This window comes from Myxocyprinus asiaticus, chromosome 2, assembly GCF_019703515.2.
Source record: "Myxocyprinus asiaticus isolate MX2 ecotype Aquarium Trade chromosome 2, UBuf_Myxa_2, whole genome shotgun sequence".
NCBI lineage: Eukaryota > Metazoa > Chordata > Actinopteri > Cypriniformes > Catostomidae > Myxocyprinus > Myxocyprinus asiaticus.
Window position 1 is genome coordinate 60,150,459 of NC_059345.1, and position 21,328 is coordinate 60,171,786.

The 21,328-nt window shown below is 39.0% G+C and overlaps 2 protein-coding genes and 1 long non-coding RNA gene across 3 annotated transcripts in view; 1 reads left to right on the plus strand and 2 right to left on the minus strand.

Annotated features, from left to right (window-relative positions):
• Positions 1-21,328, minus strand: part of LOC127452865 (aryl hydrocarbon receptor nuclear translocator 2-like) — a 1,027,890-nt gene that overhangs the window by 332,781 nt on the left and 673,781 nt on the right. The gene's annotated exons all lie outside the window — the stretch shown is intronic.
• LOC127453378 (uncharacterized) overlaps positions 1-21,328 on the plus strand; it is a 183,077-nt gene that overhangs the window by 84,661 nt on the left and 77,088 nt on the right. The gene's annotated exons all lie outside the window — the stretch shown is intronic.
• The window catches only part of LOC127453215 (U2 small nuclear ribonucleoprotein A'-like), a 55,002-nt gene that overhangs the window by 9,961 nt on the left and 23,713 nt on the right, over positions 1-21,328 (minus strand). Inside the window, exons 3-5 of the mRNA XM_051719463.1 lie at positions 14,293-14,371; positions 14,160-14,206; positions 13,963-14,065 (exon numbers count right to left, since the gene is read on the minus strand). Of these exons, the coding sequence (XP_051575423.1) occupies positions 13,963-14,065; positions 14,160-14,206; positions 14,293-14,371 (229 nt within the window). The remainder of the gene's footprint in view (positions 1-13,962; positions 14,066-14,159; positions 14,207-14,292; positions 14,372-21,328) is intronic.

Here is a 21,328-nt window from a genome sequence, read left to right on the forward strand (position 1 = left end):
TATTCTTTATTTTCTCAGTGTTCATTTCTAGAATTTGTTGACAATGTATAATAATAATGTCAAATATTCTTTGATAAAAATATTTAAGAAAGCAGCCGTCTGAGTACCTTTGCATAGTCAAATCGGTGCACAATCCACATAGAAAAGGTCTGTTTTCATTCCAGCTCAACAATTAACTATATCGGCCACCGTATCGGTAATCAGTGAATTTCCCCCCCTCTAAAATCGGTCTCAAAAATCCCATATCAGTCGGGCTCTAATTAGAACAGTTGGTCAGTCAAAATCTAACTTTTTATAAATAAAGCATGGATTGAAGAAAAATATGCATATTGTATTTAATTCATTAATGTTAACAATTGAGGATTAAGAAAATTTGGGATGTGCTAGGGTGGTCGACTAATCGTCCAATAAACTAAATTAGCTGACCACTCTGGCACATCCCTATACGAGACTGATAACTAATTTATGCGAGTTAATGATGAGAGATTGGGTGAACTATTCCCTTAAAAAGGAACATATGGTAAAAAAATAAAAAATAAAAAAAACAACAAACAAAATAATCATAATGATAATATAACATATATACACATACACACACACACACCGATCAGCCACAACATAAAAACCACCTGCCTAATATTGTGTAGGCCCCCCTCGTGCCGCCAAAACATCATCAACCCGCATCTCAGAATAGCATTCTGAGATGCTATTCTTCTCACCACAATTGTACAGAGTGGTTATTGGAGTTACTGTAGACTTTGTCAGTTCGAACCAGTAACTGCTGATCTCCTGGGATTTTCACACACAACAGTCTCTAGAATTTACTCCGAATGGTGCCAAACACAAAAAACATCCAGGGAGTGGCAGTTCTGTGGACAGAAATGCCTTGATGAGAGAAGTCAACAAAGAATGGCCAGACTGGTTCGAACTAAAGTCTACGGTAACTCAGATAGCCGCTCTGTACAACTGTGGTGAGAATATCATCTCAGAATGCTATTCTGAGATGCGGGTTGGCACTGATTTGGCGGCACGAGAGGGACCTACACAATATCAGGCATGTGATTTTAATGTGGTGGCTGATCCATGTATGTGTGTGTGTATATATATATATATATATATATATATATATATATATATATATATATATATATATATATATATATATACACACACACACACACACACACACACACACACACACACACACACACACACACACACACTATATTGCCAAAAGTATTCGCTCACCCATCCAAATAATTGAATTCAGGTGTTCCAATCACTTCCATGGCCACAGGTGTATAAAATGAAGCACCTAAGCATGCAGACTGCTTCTACAAACATTTGTGAAAGAATGGGCTGCTCTCAGGAGCTCAGTGAATTCCAGCGTGGTACTGTGATAGGACGCCACCTGTGCAACAAGTCCAGTCGTGAAATTTCCTCGCTACTAAATATTCCACAGTCAACTGTCAGTGGTATTATAACAAAGTGGAAGCGATTGGGAATGACAGCAACTCCAAGGCCACGTAAAATGACAGAGCGGGGTCAGCGGATGCTGAGGCGCATAGTGCGCAGAGGTCGCCAACTTTCTGCAGAGTCAATCACTACAGACCTCCAAAGTTCATGTGGCCTTCAGATTAGCTCAAGAACAGTGCTTAGAGAGCTTCATGGAATGGGTTTCCATGGCCGAGCAGCTGCATCCAAGCCATACATCACCAAGTGCAATGCAAAGTGTCGGATGCTGTAGTGTAAAGCACGCCGCCACTGGACTCTAGAGCAGTGGAGACGCGTTCTCTGGAGTGACGAATCAGGCTTCTCCATCTGGCAATCTGATGGACGAGTCTGGGTTTGGCGGTTGCCAGGAGAACGGTACTTGTCTGACTGCATTGTGCCAACTGTGAAGTTTGGTGGAGGGGGGATTATGGTGTGGGGTTGTTTTTCAGGAGCTGGGCTTGGCCCCTTAGTTCCAGTGAAAGGAACTCTGAATGCTTCAGCATACCAAGAGATTTTGGACAATTCCATGCTCCCAACTTTGTGGGAACAGTTTGGGGATGGCCCCTTCCTGTTCCAACATGACTGTGCACCAGTGCACAAAGCAAGGTCCATAAAGACATGGATGAGCGAGTTTGGTGTGGAAGAACTTGACTGGCCTGCACAGAGTCCTGACCTCAACCCAATAGAGCACCTTTGGGATGAATTAGAGCGAAGACTGCGAGCCAGGCCTTCTCGTCCAACATCAGTGTCTGACCTCACAAATGCGCTTCTGAAAGAATGGTCAAAAATTCCCATAAACACACTCCTAAACCTTGTGGAAAGCCTTCCCAGAAGAGTTGAAGCTGTTATAGCTGCAAAGGGTGTGCCGACATCATGTTAAACCCTATGGATTAAGAGTGGGATGTCACTTAAGTTCATATGCGTCTAAAGGCAGATGAGCGAATACTTTTGGCAATATAGTGTATATATATATATATAAAAACACACAAATATATATATAGGCTAGGGTCACACCTTGAATTCTTCATCGTGTTCCTCAAACCATTCCAGAACAATGTGTGCAGTGTGGCAGGGCGCATTATCCTGATGAAAAAGGCTACTGCCATCAGGGTATACATAACATTGCCATGAAGGGGTATACCTGGTCTGCAACAATGTTTAGGTAGGTGGCAGGTGTCAAACTGATGTCCACATGAATGGCCGGACCCAGGGTTTTGCAGCAGAACATTGCCCAGTGCATCACACTCCCTCCACCAGCTTGTTGTCTTTCCACAGTGCATCCTGGTGCCACTTCCTCAGGTAAACAGCGCAAATGTACACAGCTGTCCACTTGATAGACGTAAAAGAAAACTGGACTCATCGGACCAGGCGACCTTCTTCCACTGCTCCAAAGTCCAGCGCCGACACTCGTGTGACCATTGTAGGCACTTTCAACGGTTAACAGGGCTCATCATGAGCACTCTTGACAGGTCTGTGGCCCCATATGCAGCAGGGTGCGATGCACCCACAAGGGTGTGTTGTGACACATTCCTCCTGTAACCATCATTAAAATTTTCTGTGACTTGTGCTACAGTAGACCTTCTATCGGTTCAGACCAGACAGGATAGCATTCGTTGCCCTCTCGCTTCGATGAGCCTTGGGCGCTCAACACCCTGTCACCGGTTTGTGGTTTGTCCCTCTTCGTACCACTGTCGGGAGGTACTCACCACTGCTGACTGGGAGCACCCCACAAGCCTTGCCGTTTCAGAGATGCACTGTCCCAGTCATCTGGCCATAACAATTTGGCCCTGGTCAAAATCGCTCAGGTCTTTACTCATGCAAATTTCTCCTGCATTCAACACGGTGATTATGAGAACTGATCGTTTGCTTACCATAAGTTCTACCCAGACCTTGAACTGTGACCTAGGAGATGATCAACATTATTTGCTTCACCTGTGAGCGGTCAGTGTTTTGGCTCATCGATATGTGTGTGTATTTGGCTGCGTGTGTGTGTGTGTGTGTGTGTGTGTGTGTGTGTGTGTGTGTGTGTGTGTGTGTGTGTGTGTGTGTGTGTGTGTGTGTGTGTGTGTACGCACGCGCGGCCAAAAGTTTGGAATAATGTACAGATTTTGCTGTTTCGGAAGGAAATCGGTACTTTAATTCACCAAAAAACAGCACCATCCGTATTTGGAAAAAACGTCATTTTTGATCAAACGCCTTATCCTTGAGTTATCATGCTAAATTGCTAATTTGGTACTAGAAAATCACTTGCCACTATATCAAACACAGCTGAAAGCTATTTTGTTCATTAAGTGAAGCTTAACATTGTTTTTGAGTTGCAACAGTATGTAACACTGGCATGTCTTAAGGTTAATATTAGGTCAAAAATGGCAAAAAAGAAACAGCTTTCTCTAGAAACTCATCAGCCAATCATTGTTTTGAGGAATGAAGGCTATAACATGCTTGAAATTGCCAAAAAACTGAAGATGTCATACAAAGGTGTACACTATAGTCTTCAGAGACAAAGACAACTGGCTCTAACAAGGACAGAAAGAGATGTGGAAGGCCCAGATACAACTAAACAAGAGGATAAGTATATCAGTCTCTAGTTTGAGAAATGGATGCCTCACATGTCCTCAGCTGATAGCTTAATTGAATTCTTTTTTGTTTTGTTTTTGTATTGCTTAAAAGATACATTTTTTCAACATTTATGACATTTGTCACTTTTACAGTCTTTCCAACTTACAAATATCTTCTAGTAAGTTTACTCCCATAAAAGCAAAATGCATTAATCTTTAAAACAAGAATGACAGATTTCTAAAGTGACAAATTCCCCTCAAATAACAATTACATGTATCTCTTAAAGTAATTTAAAGTTTCAATACAAAACACTATGTACAAAGAAGGGGGAGGGGGTCACAACAATCACAGAAGCTCATGCAAAATACAATTTTTATGCAAAAAGTGTTTGGCTCAATAGGGTTTATATATTCAATCCATGGTAAAAATATTTTTTAAAACTCCAATCCAATCCTGTATTTGTGGAGGCTTAGATTTATACCAACATTTGGTTATAGCTTTTTTGCTAGATGCAAGAAATATTCTAAACATATATTTGTTCCTATTTTCCCAGGAGACCAGGGAAACTTTGCCGAGGTAGAGTACCTCAAAACTAAAATCTACTGAAGTGCCTAGAATCTTTTCTAAAACAGTGTATATCTTCCCAAAAACGTTTGATGTTAGGACAACCCCAGAATATGTGGTAATGATTTGCATCCTGAAACCACATTGCCTCCAACATCTAGAGTTACCTAAAAACATACTTTTCCATTTTGGAGTAAAGAAAAAAACATAATATTTCTCCAGCAAAATTCCCTCCAGTATGAGGAGCGAGAAGTTGCCCATTGAAATTTGCATACGTTTTCCCAATCCTCAGTTGTTAATATGATGCTGCTTTCTTTTTCCCATCTCTCCTTAATGTATAGGGACGCGTGCGTCTCTTTGTAAATCTATCAATGCCTTGTATAATTTAGAAATAATCCTCTCCATTGGCTGAGCCTCATACGCTGAGGTGATTATTTTAATGATAGCTTTCCTCAGAATCATTTTTTATGTTCTGATAGAAATGATGACGAAGTTGAAGGTATCTATAAAAATCCTTTGATTCTAAACTGAATCTTTCTTTTAGAGATTGAAAATCTAACAACTGTCCTCTATTCATAATAGTGCAATAGGCAGTGAGCCCTTTCTCAGCCCATGTTTTGAAGCGCATATCTAATATATTTGGTTTAAATTCTGAATCATATGAGCACCATTTCAGTATTTTCACAGGATCCTTTATTTTATATTCCTTAATAATCTCATAACAAATTTTAGAAGTTACCTTAATCCATTGATTCTCTTATTTTTTATTAGTTTTTCATCTGCAATGGACGATTGTATAGGAATCTCCCCGAACCAATGAGTCTCTACATCTTTCCATCTTGCCTGATAATCTGAGTTGCACCAACAATCAATAGGCCTCATTTGTGCAGCACAGTAATATTTTTGTAGACACGGTAAAGTCACCCCACCTTTTTCTTTACTCAACTGCAGGGTTTTAAATTTTATCCTTGGTTTCCTACCTTGCCATATCAATCTGGAGAGCAATTTGTCCCATTCCGTAAATTGTTTTTAGGTAAGACGATGGGTAGATCCTGGAACAAATATAGAAGCCTTGGAAGTATATTTTGTTTAATTGAGTCCATTCTAGATGGTAGGTGCTATGTTTTAATTTTTTTTTATTAATGGGACCATAATTTAGCATTTTTAAGTCTTTTATATCCTTAGGGATGAGTATTCCTAAGTATTTAATATATTTAAGATCCCAATTTAAGTTATACTCCTTTTTGATTTCTTTTGGGGGGTTGTAATTAAAAGTCAATATTTGTGTTTTTAAAATGTTCAATTTAAATCCTGAGAAGGATCCAAAGATTTTTAGTATTTCCATGAGTTCAACAAATTATTCAGATGGATCCTTTAAGAACAATAACACATCATCAACGAACAGCGCTATTTTGTGTTCGTCTTCTATGTTGATTCCTTTAATTTTAGAATTTTGCCTAATCCACGGTCCCAGGGTTTCAATAAACAATGCGAAGTAGGGAAAGAGGGCACCCTTGTCTTGTACCCCTTTCCAGTGTGAACGATTTTGATAAATCACCATTTATTTTAATTCTTGCAGAAGGTCTAAAATATATGTTTTGTATTACTTGTATAAGCTTTTCGTGAAATTTAAATTTCGAAAGTACACTCGTAAGAAAGCCAATTAACTGAGTCAAAAGCCTTTTCGGCATCAAGGCTTAAAAGTACAGCCTGTAAATTACATTCCTGGATATGGCTGATAATATGGAGGGTCCGTCTAATTTGCATTTGTCTACCTCGAATAAAACCTGTTTGGTCTGAATTTATTAGTTCCGGCATTATCATTTCAAGCCTTTTTGCTAAAATAGATGCAAATAACTTATAATCCACATTTAAAACAGAAATTGGTCTATATGCTGCACAATCCTGTTTATTTTTTCCCTCCTTTGGAATCACAGAAATAACAGCTTCACGCCATGAGGGTGGCAATTCGCCAACTTGTAAAACATGATTAAAAGCCGATAATAAGTTCAGAGTAATTTGTTGCCTAAATATCTTATACCATTCGGAAGTAAATTCATCTGGGCCTGGGGATTTATTTGTTTTGAGTCTGGACATAGCTTTATTTATTTCCTCCTCAGTTATACACTATATTGCCAAAAGTATTCGCTCACCTGCCTTTAGACGCATATGAACTTAAGTGACATCCCATTCTTAATCCATAGGGTTTAATATGACGTCGGCCCACCCTTTGCAGCTATAACAGCTTCAACTATTCTGGGAAGGCTTTCCACAAGGTTTAGGAGTGTGTTTATGGGAATTTTTGACCATTCTTCCAGAAGCGCATTTGTGAGGTCAGACACTGATGTTGGACAAGAAGGCCTGGCTCACAGTCTTCGCTCAAATTCATCCCAAAGGTGCTCTATCGGGTTGAGGTCAGGACTCTGTGAAGGCCAGTCAAGTTCTTCCACACCAAACTCGCTCATCCATGTCTTTATGGACCTTGCTTTGTGCACTGGTGCGCAGTCATGTTGGAACAGGAAGGGGCCATCCCCAAACTGTTCCCACAAAGTTGGGAGCATGGAATTGTCCAAAATCTCTTGGTATGCTGAAGCATTCAGAGTTCCTTTCACTGGAACTAAGGGGCCAAGCCCAGCTCCTGAAAAACAACCCCACACCATAATCCCTCCTCCACCAAACTTCACAGTTGGCACAATGCAGTCAGACAAGTACCGTTCTCCTGGCAACCGCCAAACCCAGACTCGTCCATCAGATTGCCAGATGGAGAAGCATGATTCGTCACTCCAGAGAACGCGTCTCCACTGCTATAGAATCCAGTGGCGGCGTGCTTTACACCACTGCATCCGACGCTTTGCATTGTACTTGGTGATGTATGGCTTGGATGCAGCTGCTCGGCCATGGAAACCCATTCCATGAAGCTCTCTACGCACTGTTCTTGAGCTAATCTGAAGGCCACATGAACTTTGGAGGTCTGTAGCGATTGACTCTGCAGAAAGTTGGCGACCATTCTTTCACAAATGTTTGTAGAAGCAGTCTGCATGCCTAGGTGCTTCATTTTATACACCTGTGGCCATGGAAGTGATTGGAACACCTGAATTCAATTATTTGGATGGGTGACCGAATACTTTTGGCAATATAGTGTATCTTCTGATAGCTTAGCATTTTGGATATCACTAATATAGGGAAGTTTTAAAGATGAGAGCAAAGTATCAATTTTCAAAGGACCTACAATCTGTGTTTGGGAATAGTCTCCTATAGTAGCTTTCAAACACTCTCTGAATATCCTCTGATTTATGGAATATTAGTTTTGACCTAGGATCTTGTATTTTCTGTATAATTGAATCAGCATGTTGTTTGCGTAACTTTCTAGCCAGTAATTTCATTGCTTTTCCTCCAGACTCGTAATATTTCTGCTTTAAAAACATTAGTTTTTTCTCTATTTCCTGAGTATATAAATGATCTATTTCCACTTTAATTTTCTTAATTTCCTGAAATGCATTTTTATTAGGATTTTTCTTATTGTTAATTTCTAATTGATTTAAATTATTTTTAAGTGTGTTAAGTTTTTCTTGTCTACATTTCTTCAATTTGGAAGTAATAGCTATAATTTTACCCCTGAGGACCGCTTTACAAGCATCCCACAAAATAATAGGGGACACTTGACCATTATCATTCTGCTCTAAATATTGCTCTGTTTCTGTTATAAGTTGTTGTTTAATCTCTCTAATATTTAGAATGCCAGAATTTAATTTCCATAGTGTTTTTTGGTTTACTCCCTAAATTTAGTGAAAGTGATACCAATGCATGGTCAGATATATCAATTAATCCTTTATCACAGTTTTCAATTCTAAATTTGTCTCTTCCAAATGCAAAAATAAATAAATAAATAAATTCTAGAGTATGATGAATGTGGATTTGAATAATATGTGTAGTCTCTTTGCCCTGGATGAACCTCTCTCCATACATCAGTCAATCCTATTTCCTTCAACATTATGTTTATTTGTTTACTCACTAGGTTTGCTATTTGGGCAGAAGGATTTGAAGTATCCAATTTGAGATTTAATGTGACATTGAAGTCACCCCCACATATAAAAATTCCTTGTGATTCAGATGCTATCAGATTTATCACTGTCTCGTTCAAGCACATTTAAGCTGTTTTCGTCGTCTTTTGGAGTGATCCTTCTTTGTCTTCTCCTTTTCTCCATAATCACCCATCCATAACTCTGTTGTCTCTTAAAAGTTGTGTATATCTTATCTTGGGTGAAATAAAAGTGCAAATTACCAGAGCTAAGAAATTATACTGCCATTCGCATTATGGCGTGAACCGGAAGTCCAGCTTCATTGAATTCTAACCGCTCAACACCAGTTTCATGTACAACACTAAAGATAAGACTTAAGGGTGCAGGACTTGTGGGAAGAACTGCAAAGAAAAAGCCACTTTTGAAACAGAAAAACAAAAAGAAAAGGTTAGAGTTGGCAAAAAAACAGACATTGGACAACAGATAATTGGAAAAGAGTGTTATGGATCTTAACCACATTATGTTTTTGTGGGATAAGCTAGACTGTAAGGTGTGTGAGAAGTGCCCCACAAGACAGCCACATCTATGGCAAGTGCTACAGGAAGCGTGGGGTGAAATGTCACCTGAGTATCTGGACAAACTGACAGCTAGAATGCCAAGGATCTGCAAAGCTGTCATTGCTGCACGTGGAGGATTTTTTTGATGAGAACTCTTTGTAGTTTAAGAAGTTCTGAAAAAAAAATTCTAATTGTAATAGTAATTTTTCAAGTTATTAATGTCCTGACTATACATTGTGATCAGTTGAATGCCACTTTGGTGAATAAAAGTACCAATTTCTTTCCATAAGAGCAAAGTCTGTACATTATTCCAAACTATGGCCGCCAGTGTGTGTAATAAATAACTGTATATATACACACACACTCCTAGGCAAAAAGCCCACAATGGCAAAACATTAACCTTTTAATGGTCTCCACCACAAATCATTGGTCAGGAAATTAACAAGAATTAAATGCACTCCTAGTGCACTTCTGTGCCAAAATTTGCTCATTAACTTTTGCTACAGTGAACTGTTAGAAAAAAGCTGGAAACAGGAAAATTCACTTATATAGTCTTTTTGTATGTGAAGGTAAAATCACAAATTCAAACTAACATGTCTGGGTGTGCAAAAGTTTCCAAAAATATCTTCGGGGGTGCTTTCTTTTTTCTTAAAAGATTAGTCATTAGATGGTGATCTGTCATACCTGCAGCCCATCAAAGGCCTGATAACTAGCTCATAAATGGAATCAGGAGTGATATTTAGCAGGGGGAGATCTACAGTATGCAGTGTTGTGAGTCCCAAGGTAAAGGAGTGAGAAAGTCTACTCCAAAAAAAAAAAAAAAGCAAAATATCATGCAGGGTTTGCTGTCAGAAACCGCATAGCTGGTCTTTGTCAGGTCAACTGTAGCTATTCTGAAGTGTACAAGACTCTTAAAGCAGAGAAGATCCCTATTTCTCCAACAGCTATTAAGAGAATAGTTCAACGCTTTGAAACAACAGGTGATGTTGCCAGAAAGAAAGGATATGGAAGGCCCAAAGCCTCTTCATGCAGGGCTGACCACCTACTGAAATTTACAGCTCTCAAAGACAAGAAAACAACCCTACAAAAACTGAGCAGATTTCAAGACCTCAGAAAACAAGACTCTCTTGATTTGTTGTTAAGACCATTAAAAGCTTAATATTTTGCCATTTTGGGCTTGGCACATTTCTTTGCCCAGGAGAGTGTGTGTGTGTGTGTGTAATATATATATATATAACTCAACAAAAAAAGGACTGTCCTCTCACTTTCAACTGCTTTTATTTTCAGCAAACTTAACGTGTAAATATTTGACATAAAAAGATTCAAGAACTAAGACATAAACTGAACATGTTTCACAGACATGTGACTAACAGAAATTGAATAATGTGTCCCTGAACAAAAGTGGGGGGTCAAAATCAAAAGTAACAGTCAGTATCTGGTGTGGCCACCAGCTGCATTAAGTACTGCAGTGAATCTCCTCCTCATGGACTGCACCAGATTGGCCAGTTCTTGCTGTGAGACGTTACCCCACTCTTCCACCAAGGCACTTGCAAGTTCCCGGACATTTCTGGGGGGAATGGCCTTAGCCCTCACACTCCAATCCAACAGGTCCCAGACATGCTCAATGGGATTGAGATCCGGGCTCTTCGCTGGCCATGGCAGAATACTGACATTCCTGTCTTGCAGGAAATCACGCACAGAATGAGCAGTATGGCTGGTGGCATTGTCATGCTGGAGGGTCATGTCAGGAGGAGCCTGCAGGAAGGGTACCACATGAGGGAGGAGGATGTCTTCCTTGTAATGCACAGCGTTGAGATTGCCTGCAATAACAACAAGCTCAGTCCGATGATGCTGTGACACACCGCCCCAGACCATGACAGACCCTCCACCTCCAAATCGATCCCGCTCCAGAGTACAGGCCTCGGTGTAACGCTCATTCCTTCGATGATAAACGCGAGTCTGACCATCACCCATGGTGAGACAAAACCGTGACTCGTCAGTGAAGAGCACTTTTTGCCAGTCCTGTCTGGTCCAACGAAGGTGGGTTTGTGCCCATAGGCGACGTTGTTGCCGGTGATGTCTGGTAAGGATCTGCCTTACAACAGGCCTACAAGCCCTCAGTCCAGCCTCTCTCAGCCTATTGCGGACAGTCTGAGTACTGATGTAGGGATTGTGCATTCCTGGTGTAATTTGGGCAGTTGTTGTTGCCATCCTGTACCTGTCCCGCAGGTGTGATATTCGGATGTACCAATCCAGTGCAGGTGCTGTTACACGTGGTGTGCCACTGTAAGGACAATCAGCTCTCCTTCCTGTCTCTCTGTAGTGCTGTCTTAGGCGTCTCACAGTACGGACATTGCAATTTATTGCCCTGGCCACATCTGCAGTCCTCATGCCTCCATGCAGTATGCCTAAGGCACATTCACGCAGATGAGCAGGGACCCAGGGCATCTTTCTATTGGTGTTTTTCAGAGTCAGTAGAAAGGTCTCTTTAGTGTCCTAAGTTTTTATAACTGTGACCTTAATTACCTACCGTCTGTAAGCTGTTAAGTGTCTTAACGACCGTTCCACAGGTGCATGTTCATTAATTGTAAGTATGGAAAACATTGTTTAAACCCTTTACAGTTATTTGAATTTTTACAAAATTATCTTTAAAATACAACGTCCTGAAAAAGGGACGTTTCTTTTTTTTGCTGTTTATATATATATATATATATATATATATATATATATATATATATATATATATATATATACACACACAGGTGCTGGTCATATAATTAGAATATCATCAAAAAGCTGATTTATTTCACTAATTCCATTCAAAAAGTGAAACTTGTATATTATATTCATTCATTACACACAGACTGATATATTTCAAATGTTTATTTCTTTTAATTTTGATGATTATAACTGACAACTAAGGAAAATCCCAAATTCAGTATCTCAGAAAATTAGAATATTGTGAAAAGGTTCAACATTGAAGACACCTGGTGCCACACTCTAATCAGCTAATTAACTCAAAACACCTGCAAAGGCCTTTAAATAGTCTCTCAGTCTAGTTCTGTACGCTACACAATCATGGGGAAGACTGCTGACTTGACAGTTGTCCAAAAGACGACCATTGACACGTTGCATAAGGAGGGCAAGACACAAAAGGTCATTGCAAAAGAGGCTGGCTGTTCACAGAGCTCTGTGTCCAAGCACATTAATAGAGAGGCGAAGGGAAGGAAAAGATGTGGTAGAAAAAAGTGTACAAGCAATAGGGATAACCGCACCCTGCAGAGGATTGTGAAACAAAACCCATTCAAAAATGTGGGGGAGAACCACTACGCACAGACGTATGCAAGACATGGGTTTCAGCTGTCGCATTCCTTGTGTCAAGCCACTCTTGAACAACAGACAGCGTCTGAAGCGTCTCGCCTGGGCTAAAGACAAAAAGGACTGGACTGCTGCTGAGTGGTCCAAAGTTATGTTCTCTGATGAAAGTAAATTTTGCATTTCCTTTGGAAATCAGGGTCCCAGAGTCTGGAGGAAGAGAGGAGAGGCACACAATCCACGTTGCTTGAGGTCCAGTGTAAAGTTTCCACAGTCAGTGATGGTTTGGGGTGCCATGTCATCTGCTGGTGTTGGTCCACTGTGTTTTCTGAGGTCCAAGGTCAACGCAGCCGTATACCAGGAAGTTTTAGAGCACTTCATGCTTCCTGCTGCTGACCAACTTTATGGAGATGCAGATTTCATTTTCCAACAGGACTTGGCACCTGCACACAGTGCCAAAGCAACCAGTATCTGGTTTAAGGACCATGGTATCCCTGTTCTTAATTGGCCAGCAAACTCGCCTGACCTTAACCCCATAGAAAATCTATGGGGTATTGTGAAGAGGAAGATGCGATATGCCAGACCCAACAATGCAGAAGAGCTGAAGGCCACTATCAGAGCAACCTGGGCTCTCATAACACCTGAGCAGTGCCACAGACTGATCGACTCCATGCCACGCCGCATTGCTGCAGTAATTCAGGCAAAAGGAGCCCCAACTAAGTATTGAGTGCTGTACATGCTCATACTTTTCATGTTCATACTTTTCAGTTGGCCAAGATTTCTAAAAATCCTTTCTTTGTATTGGTCTTAAGTAATATTCTAATTTTCTGAGATACTGAATTTGGGATTTTCCTTAGTTGTCAGTTATAATCATCAAAATTAAAAGAAATAAACATTTGAAATATATCAGTCTGTGTGTAATGAATGAATGTAATATACAAGTTTCACTTTTTGAATGGAATTAGTGAAATAAATCAACTTTTTGATGATATTCTAATTATATGACCAGCACCTGTATATATATATATATATATATATATATATATATATATATATATATATATATATATATATGTTTTTTTTTTTTATTTGCACTATTAAATTTATTAAAAAATATATAAATATCCATTAAACAAATTCCACCATTATATTATCTGAAGGTAAAACTAATGGTATTTGTATCACAAAGCATATTTAAAAAAATTTCCATCTCCTTCACAAACACTGCCCAATGATTGCTTACTATTATTTACATTACATAGGGACAATAAGTACAAATAATTTACTAGAAAAATGCATTAGATCCTAAATGAGATGACAACAAAAATGCACAAAGCAAACATGAATTACAGTACGCAAACATTTCCTTTATCCTCTCCTTTTCAGGTTATGTATTATTTAAAGCGTCCTGTGGTTAAGAACAGAGCCAATTAAGTGTAACAATTTAATCATACCTTTAGTTTGACCTTTTGAAAATCCAGAACATGGATCTGTGGGAGTTTGTTGATGACATACAATCTGTAATGCTTCTTGTTGGTAACTGGATTACGGAGAAGACTACACAACAGAAAAAAATTGAATTCAATTTCTTATTTTTCTACAGTAAAACACAATACAACCCATAAAAAAAAGCTACTTTTTCAGCAGGTACCTGAGCAGGGTCAATGATTTCACTGTAGCAAGAGGATCCAAATCACCCTGTAGAGGACCAGAAAGCATAACTTACTTTTGCACTGAATGAAACATAACTCACCAGTTATGAACTCATATGAACATGAACTCACCAGCTCTTGAATATTGTTACTTGTGAGAACCAGCTCCTTCAGATTTGGTAAAGACTGCTCCAGGTTCTCACCAATTCGGCTGCAATAAGAGTGACAAATGTGAATCCTTAAAAATAATGTGTTTGCAAGTAAAGCATAGACCTCCATTAAGTTGGCACCCCATATAATTAAATCACCAACAAAACTATACTTTTTTTTGGTGTTTTGACATTTCCTACTGAAACAGGAAGTGGGGGTGGAACATTGAACGACTCAAACACATTTAAAAAATAGCCAATAGGCTTTAGTTTACAGCCAAACACACATATACCCATTTACACTGTACTGATCATGCCAGAGATGCTTACTAGAAAACCTTTAGAAAAGCTGGCCAGTATTGAGATTGCTTCAAGACTAGAGAACCGAACAATGAACTAACTGACAACATTAATCCATAACCAGCCCACATATGCACACAGCACATCACAGGCTTACGACGAAGTTGGAGCCATTGTGCAAGTCCAATGCAGATGAATGAGAAACAAGCAAAGTAAAAGATAAAGATAAAGATTAAAATATATCAATGTTTTAAATAACAATTCACTTCAGCATAAAAATGAAGAACACTTAAGGCTGATTTATGCTTGTGTCGAACCTACGGCGTAGTCTCCATGTAGTGGCCAACACGTTGGTTTGCATTTATAGTTCTGCATTGGTGTCTGCATGGCTCTGCGAGTAGGCTACACAGCCAAAAATGCTAATTATACATTCATAAATAAACAAATTTAATTTAATTTGTATATTCAAAAGTATTTATTCAATTATTGTAGCATTAAAAATTAGTTCAAAGTATGTGAACACGTTGAAATGTAGGTACATATTATATATTATACATGTTGCCTGCATTGCAGGGAGCAAATAAATGATAAAGCACTGTATTGTTGCTCTTGAAATGCTTAAATAAATATTTTGGCATACTTTTGACGTTCCGTGCTGAAAAATAAATCTAATTAATTAATAACTGCTCACTTGGCAAACACTAAATGGGTGTAGTTTTAAAGACTTTACAATGCATATAGGCAATATAACCAACTCTTACCAGGTGCTTTTTAATTTGCTGAAAAATTAGAAGTGTTAAATTTTCATAACTTATGAAATATTATTTACTGTAAACAATACTGGCAAACATACGGTCAAATCTTCAACCATGAGGAGCAGGTGATGGACTGAGTAGTGTTCTGGGTGAGCTCTGCTGAATTTTGGATATAAAACTATATTTTAGCGCTCTTTATTCATTAAAAGACATTGAATACATGTTTAAGTAAATTACGCACATTCTGTGTTTTATTTGGTTTGATAACCTCGGTTAAATGGCAAAAATCTTACGACAGTTCACTTACACCAGGAGAAGTATTGCTAACAGTCCTAGCATCACCGAAAGTAACAAGTCATCGCCTTGCAAGTCAAAAGATATGGCAGACACGAAGGCTGAACTTCTTGTCTCTCTAAAAGATGACAGTTGCATTGCTCAGGACAGAATTAAAGACTGCCCTCTCTGACGAATTTGCAGTAGGGATGGGCATTTATCAATAATTTGGTATTCGAATATTTAAGCTCATAAAAAAACGAATACTCGAATATTCTATTATTTAAATGAAGGTAACTAATGAGAAAGAGACATTGTAAAATTATTTCTTAGTCATAAAGGCTGCGTCACCATTTAAAAACAAGCTTCTAATTACATCCAAAACAAGCTTATATTATGTCCTGTGTTTTTTTGTTGAAAACATTTAAACAAGCAATGCGTGAAAACAAAAAAGTATAGAGTGAAAGCATTTAAGCTCACGCAAAGCGAAGAAAAATAAACCGCTAAAAGTAGACTGACGCAATTAACGTACAGGACGAATATAAACACTCGACAAATAATAGTTGTTTATATTATATCTCGTCAAGTTTATGTTGAGAAAAACAAGCATATCCACGTGCTCAGTAAACTATACTCATTTTTAAACACCAGTTTAAATGATGGAATGTCCCTTACCTCAGCTAGCATAGTCTTTCTCTGATGCCATGTTTGTTGTTTACAGAAGCGCAGTGGGGATTAGGTTGTTACAGGGATGCTGCTTTCTGTCGAGCTGCACATTTACGGGTGTAAAGAGTACACAGCTTATACAGTACATTTAAACAGGAACCCAGCTTTCTCGCAGTAAGCCACATCGCAATAACCCACTTTTTGGTGTCCATCTAAACGTACTGACAGAACGGTTTGCTCATCAAATGTAATCAACTTGTATCCACACTCAACAGCGCCACCCAGTGCATTCTGTTATAACTGCCAGTTTTAGTTTGTGTGTTCAGGATTTAACACGCATCTCACTGTATATATGGCCAGCAAAGCAAAACTTTGCAAAATTCGAATAGTATTTTTATTTTTCGAATAATTATTGCAGAACGAATACTCGAGTATTCGTGCACATCCCTAATCTCCACATGATCTTGTAGTGTGAGCAATGCAGGAACAAGTGCGAACTGCTCCTGCCAATCACACCTTTCATGCAACATTATGTACAATAATGGAAAGACACAATTTGATCGTAATTATGTTTTATTGTAATAAACTAACAAGTAAGAATTTTTAACAAATATATGGTCTGTGCACACTACTTGACATTGTGCCGTTTTACTTACCTCCAATTTTGTCCCTAAAACAGACACAGACAGCCTGCCCACGTCTTTCAAAATGTTGTTGCTGCCATATATTTTCTTTTTTCGTCTCTTATTTATCTAACAAAAATAAGTGCACAGACAACTTTTGGACAGCAAGCTGATCGTGACCCTCCTTTCCTGGATAAATCTCGTGATCACTCATTTCTTGCGTGAATTTATGTGAGAAAACAATGTTTTGCTGTTGGTCTGGGTTGCCTCTTGGTCAAAGATCTTTTAGTTTGTGCACCCCATCTGCGTTCTGTTGTGTAATATGAGCGCTGCATGGACAAGATGATGACAGATAACAAACCTTGTTGTGTAATGTGAGCAGTACTGCGATTCAGGTAGTCTGACAGTCAGGTAGTGAGAGCCCGGCTTTACGGATAGAATGGAGAGCAGGCACGATCCTGTGAAGTGCGATGGAAGAGTGCAGCGCGTGTCTGTGAGGGGAGAGCTGTGATAGTGCGTTCCGGGATGCACTAAATAATGAAGCCTCGCATGTCTCATTTAAATCGCACATGTGACTAATTTAATATTTATATATTCTAAAATATTGTATACTAATTTGCTGAATCGAGATTCATTCGATTTTTACGTTTAAATCGATTATTGAGCAACACTAAAAATTCTTGATTCAAAAATCAAATTTCAAGATTGATGCATATGAATTGGCAAGTTTACATTTATGCATTTGGCTGACGCTTTTATCCAAAGTGACTTACAGTGCCCTTATTACAGGGACAATTCCCCTGGAGCAACCTGGAGTTAAGTGCCTTGCTCAAGGACACAATGGTGGTGGCTGTGGGGACTGAACCAACAATCTTCCACTTACCAGTTCAGTGCTTTAGTCCACTACACCACCACCACTCCACTTAGTAATCTATGCATTGAGAAAACAAGTGAATCGTTACACCCCTAGAAAGAAGTGTTTATTTTAATTGGATTTTTATTTTTATATTTCTATTATTTATTATTTTCCTTGTTGCACTGCTTTGAGATCTTCAGTTTTTTCAGAAAAGTTTATAATAATAATAATAATAATAATACTGGTTAACAACACATCAGACTGAAATGTGGCTTTATGTGAAATGTATATTTTTGGTAAGGTTCATTTGTTTTTTGGCATTATGGCCAAAAATACCATCACTATAATTTTTTCATATCATTCGACATCGATATTTATCACAATATACATTTCATACTATTAATGGGGGCCGAAATGCATTCCACATGTTTGTTAAGACCTCAAGAATGAAAAGATAACTTGTTTATTTACAAGTAAACCCCAGAGGGTAAGCTACCTTTAAAGTAGACTCAGTTTAGGATTTAATCCTACATAAGGTGTGTGACCTCTTTTCCGTGAAATTTTGCTTCAGTTGATGTTGGACTCCACTGAAAGACTTTGAGATGCTCCCCACTCCAGCTCAGTAGGTGGCAGTAATGCACCGTAATTAATAAAATAACTGCCAACCATTACCGCCAATAAACATCACAAGAAGAAACACTTTTTAGCCTGTGACAGTGCTTTGGATCATGAAAAAATATTTAACTAAATAGTACATAAACAGCAATGGTGCTGATGATGTCAGAGTTGCTGTTGTGTTCAGTCGATAGCTGTATTGCATTATCAGTTCTGTCATGTTCGATACTCAATATCATATTAACAGGATAGCTAGCTAGCTAGCGGCTATCAAGCCTCATTACCGGTTTCCATAGCTGTGTCCCAAACGCCACAATATACACTGTGCACTTATAAAATATACTATGCTCTCAGCCATGTAGTGTATGAATTTTCGAAGTGTAGTATCATCCCAAATGGAACACTTTATGGTTTACTACACGGAAGCATTCGCCGTTTATCAGCTGACAGAAGTGACGTTTCAAACGTATGATGTGTTGCCACTAGATTTAGCGCGTTAGCCAAACACAGTTCAACACTTTTATATTAAACAACATACATACTCTCACAGCTTGTGTGATGGTAAAGCATTCAACTCACATTTGTAACCCACTGAAGTTTCGCCAGCTGTTACATTCTTCATTATTTACAATTGTTTTTTCAGACCAGCAGCGCAGCCAGGTAACTCTGTCCCTACCGCGTGCGCTGAGTGCATGAAGTGTCCAACATTCCACACTCTGTTTTGACGGTTGAAAAGGTGCATCATCCTGGTACTTTAGTACACTTCTTTTTGCTGAATTTTCAATGTAAACGTACTACTCACACTACTTGCACTACAAAATGGCGTAGACTAGTGCAGAAGTGTGCGGTTTGGGACACACTTCATAACAGCAGGGCTGTGTGTGTATTGGTGCGATCACGTCATACCGCAATTACCGTAATTACGAGATTCTGACTTGTAAAAAGCGTTCATGTCTTTGTAGTTCTCGTAATTACAAGTTGTAAACTCGGAATTCAATGAAAGCTCCGACTTGACATTCGTGATGTCATGTGAAAAGAACCAATATGGCAGCAGCATCAACAGTTAAAGGTAGTGAACATATTTCTGCTTAATATGCTATTTTATTATGCCATTCATGCCTGGATAATTTCTTTTTGTTCTTAAACATTCATCAAAAGCATATAGAGGTGAATTAATAAAGTGAAAAACATTTTACTGTTATCAACAACAAAGCCGTTTTGGCGTTATAAGTGTTGCCATAGAAACAAATAACTTACTAAGTCTTAGGACGTGCTCGGAGTAGATCCTCCGAGTTGCCTTCTGGTAATTACGGTAATTCCGACATGACGTTCGTATGCAGGCTAGCGGCATCTTATGTAGCCTAAGACTTAGTATGTTATGCTTGATAGATCTCCCATGATCAAAATACATCAGCACTGCACTTTATTATTACTACTCTCACTCTTATATCTCACACCGGACTGTCATAAATTATATTATTATTATATTATATTCTCTCTTAACAACTATATATAGTACTATACATACTTTATATATTTTGTATTTTTATTGAATAATGTGTATCTATATTGTGCGTATTGTATACTGTACAGTGTATCCGGAAAGTATTCACAGCGCTTCACTTTTTCCACATTTTATTATGTTACAGCCTTATTCCAAAATGGATTAAATTCATTATTTTCCTCAAAATTCTACAAACAATACCCCATAATGACAACATGAAAGAAGTTTGTTTGAAATCTTTGCAAATTTATTAAAAATAAAAAACGGAAAAAAAAAAAAAAAAAAAAAAAAAAAATCACATGTACATAAGTATTCACAGCCTTTGCCATGACACTCAAAATTGAGCTCAGGGTGCATCCTGTTTCCACTGATCATCCTTGACATGTTTCTACAACTTGACTGGAGTCCACCTGTGGTAAATTCAGTTGATTGGACATGATTTGGAAAGGCACACACCTGTCTATATAAGGTCCCACAGTTAACAGTGCATGTCAGAGCACCACTGCCCCCCAGAGCACTGCCTGGGGGGCAGTGGTAGCTCAGCGGTTAAGGCTCTGGGTTACTGATCAGAAGGTCGGGGGTTCAAGCCCCAGCACCACCAAGATGCAACTGTTGGGTCCTTGAGCAAAGCCCTTGACCCTATCTGCTCCAGGGGCACTGTATCATGGCTGACCCTGCACTCTGACCCCAGCCTAGCTGGGATATGTGAAAAAGAAGAATTTCACTGTATATGTATAATGTGTGATAAAGAAAATTATAATTAATTATTATTATAAACCAAGCCATGAAGTCCAAGAAATTGTCTGTAGACCTCCAAGACAGGATTGTATCGAGGCACAGATCTGGGGAAGGGTACAGAAAAATTCTGCAGCATTGAAGGTCCCAGTGAGCACAGTGGCCTCCATCATCCGTAAATGGAAGAAGTTTGGAACCACCAGGACTCTTCCTAGAGCTGGCCGCCTGGCCAAACTGAACTATCGGGGGAGAAGGGCCTTAGTCAGGGAGGTGACCAAGAACCCGATGGTCACTCTGACAGAGCTCCAGCATTTCTCTGTTGAGAGAGGAGAACCTTCCAGAAGAACAACCATCTCTGCAGCACTCCACCAATCAGGCCTGTATGGTAGAGTGGCCAGACAGAAGCCACTCCTCAGTAAAAGGCACATGACAGCCCACCTGGAGTTTTCCAAAAGGCACCTGAAGGACTCTCAGACCATAAGAAACAAAGATTGAACTCTTTCTGGAGGAAACCAGGCACCGCACATCACCTGGCCAATACCATCCCTACAGTGAAGCATGGTGGTGGCAGCATCATGCTGTGGGGATGTTTTTCAGCGGCAGGAACTGGGAGACTAGTCAGGATCGAGGGAAAGATGAATGCAGCAATGTACAGAGACATCCTTGATGAAAACCTGCTCCAGAGCACTCTG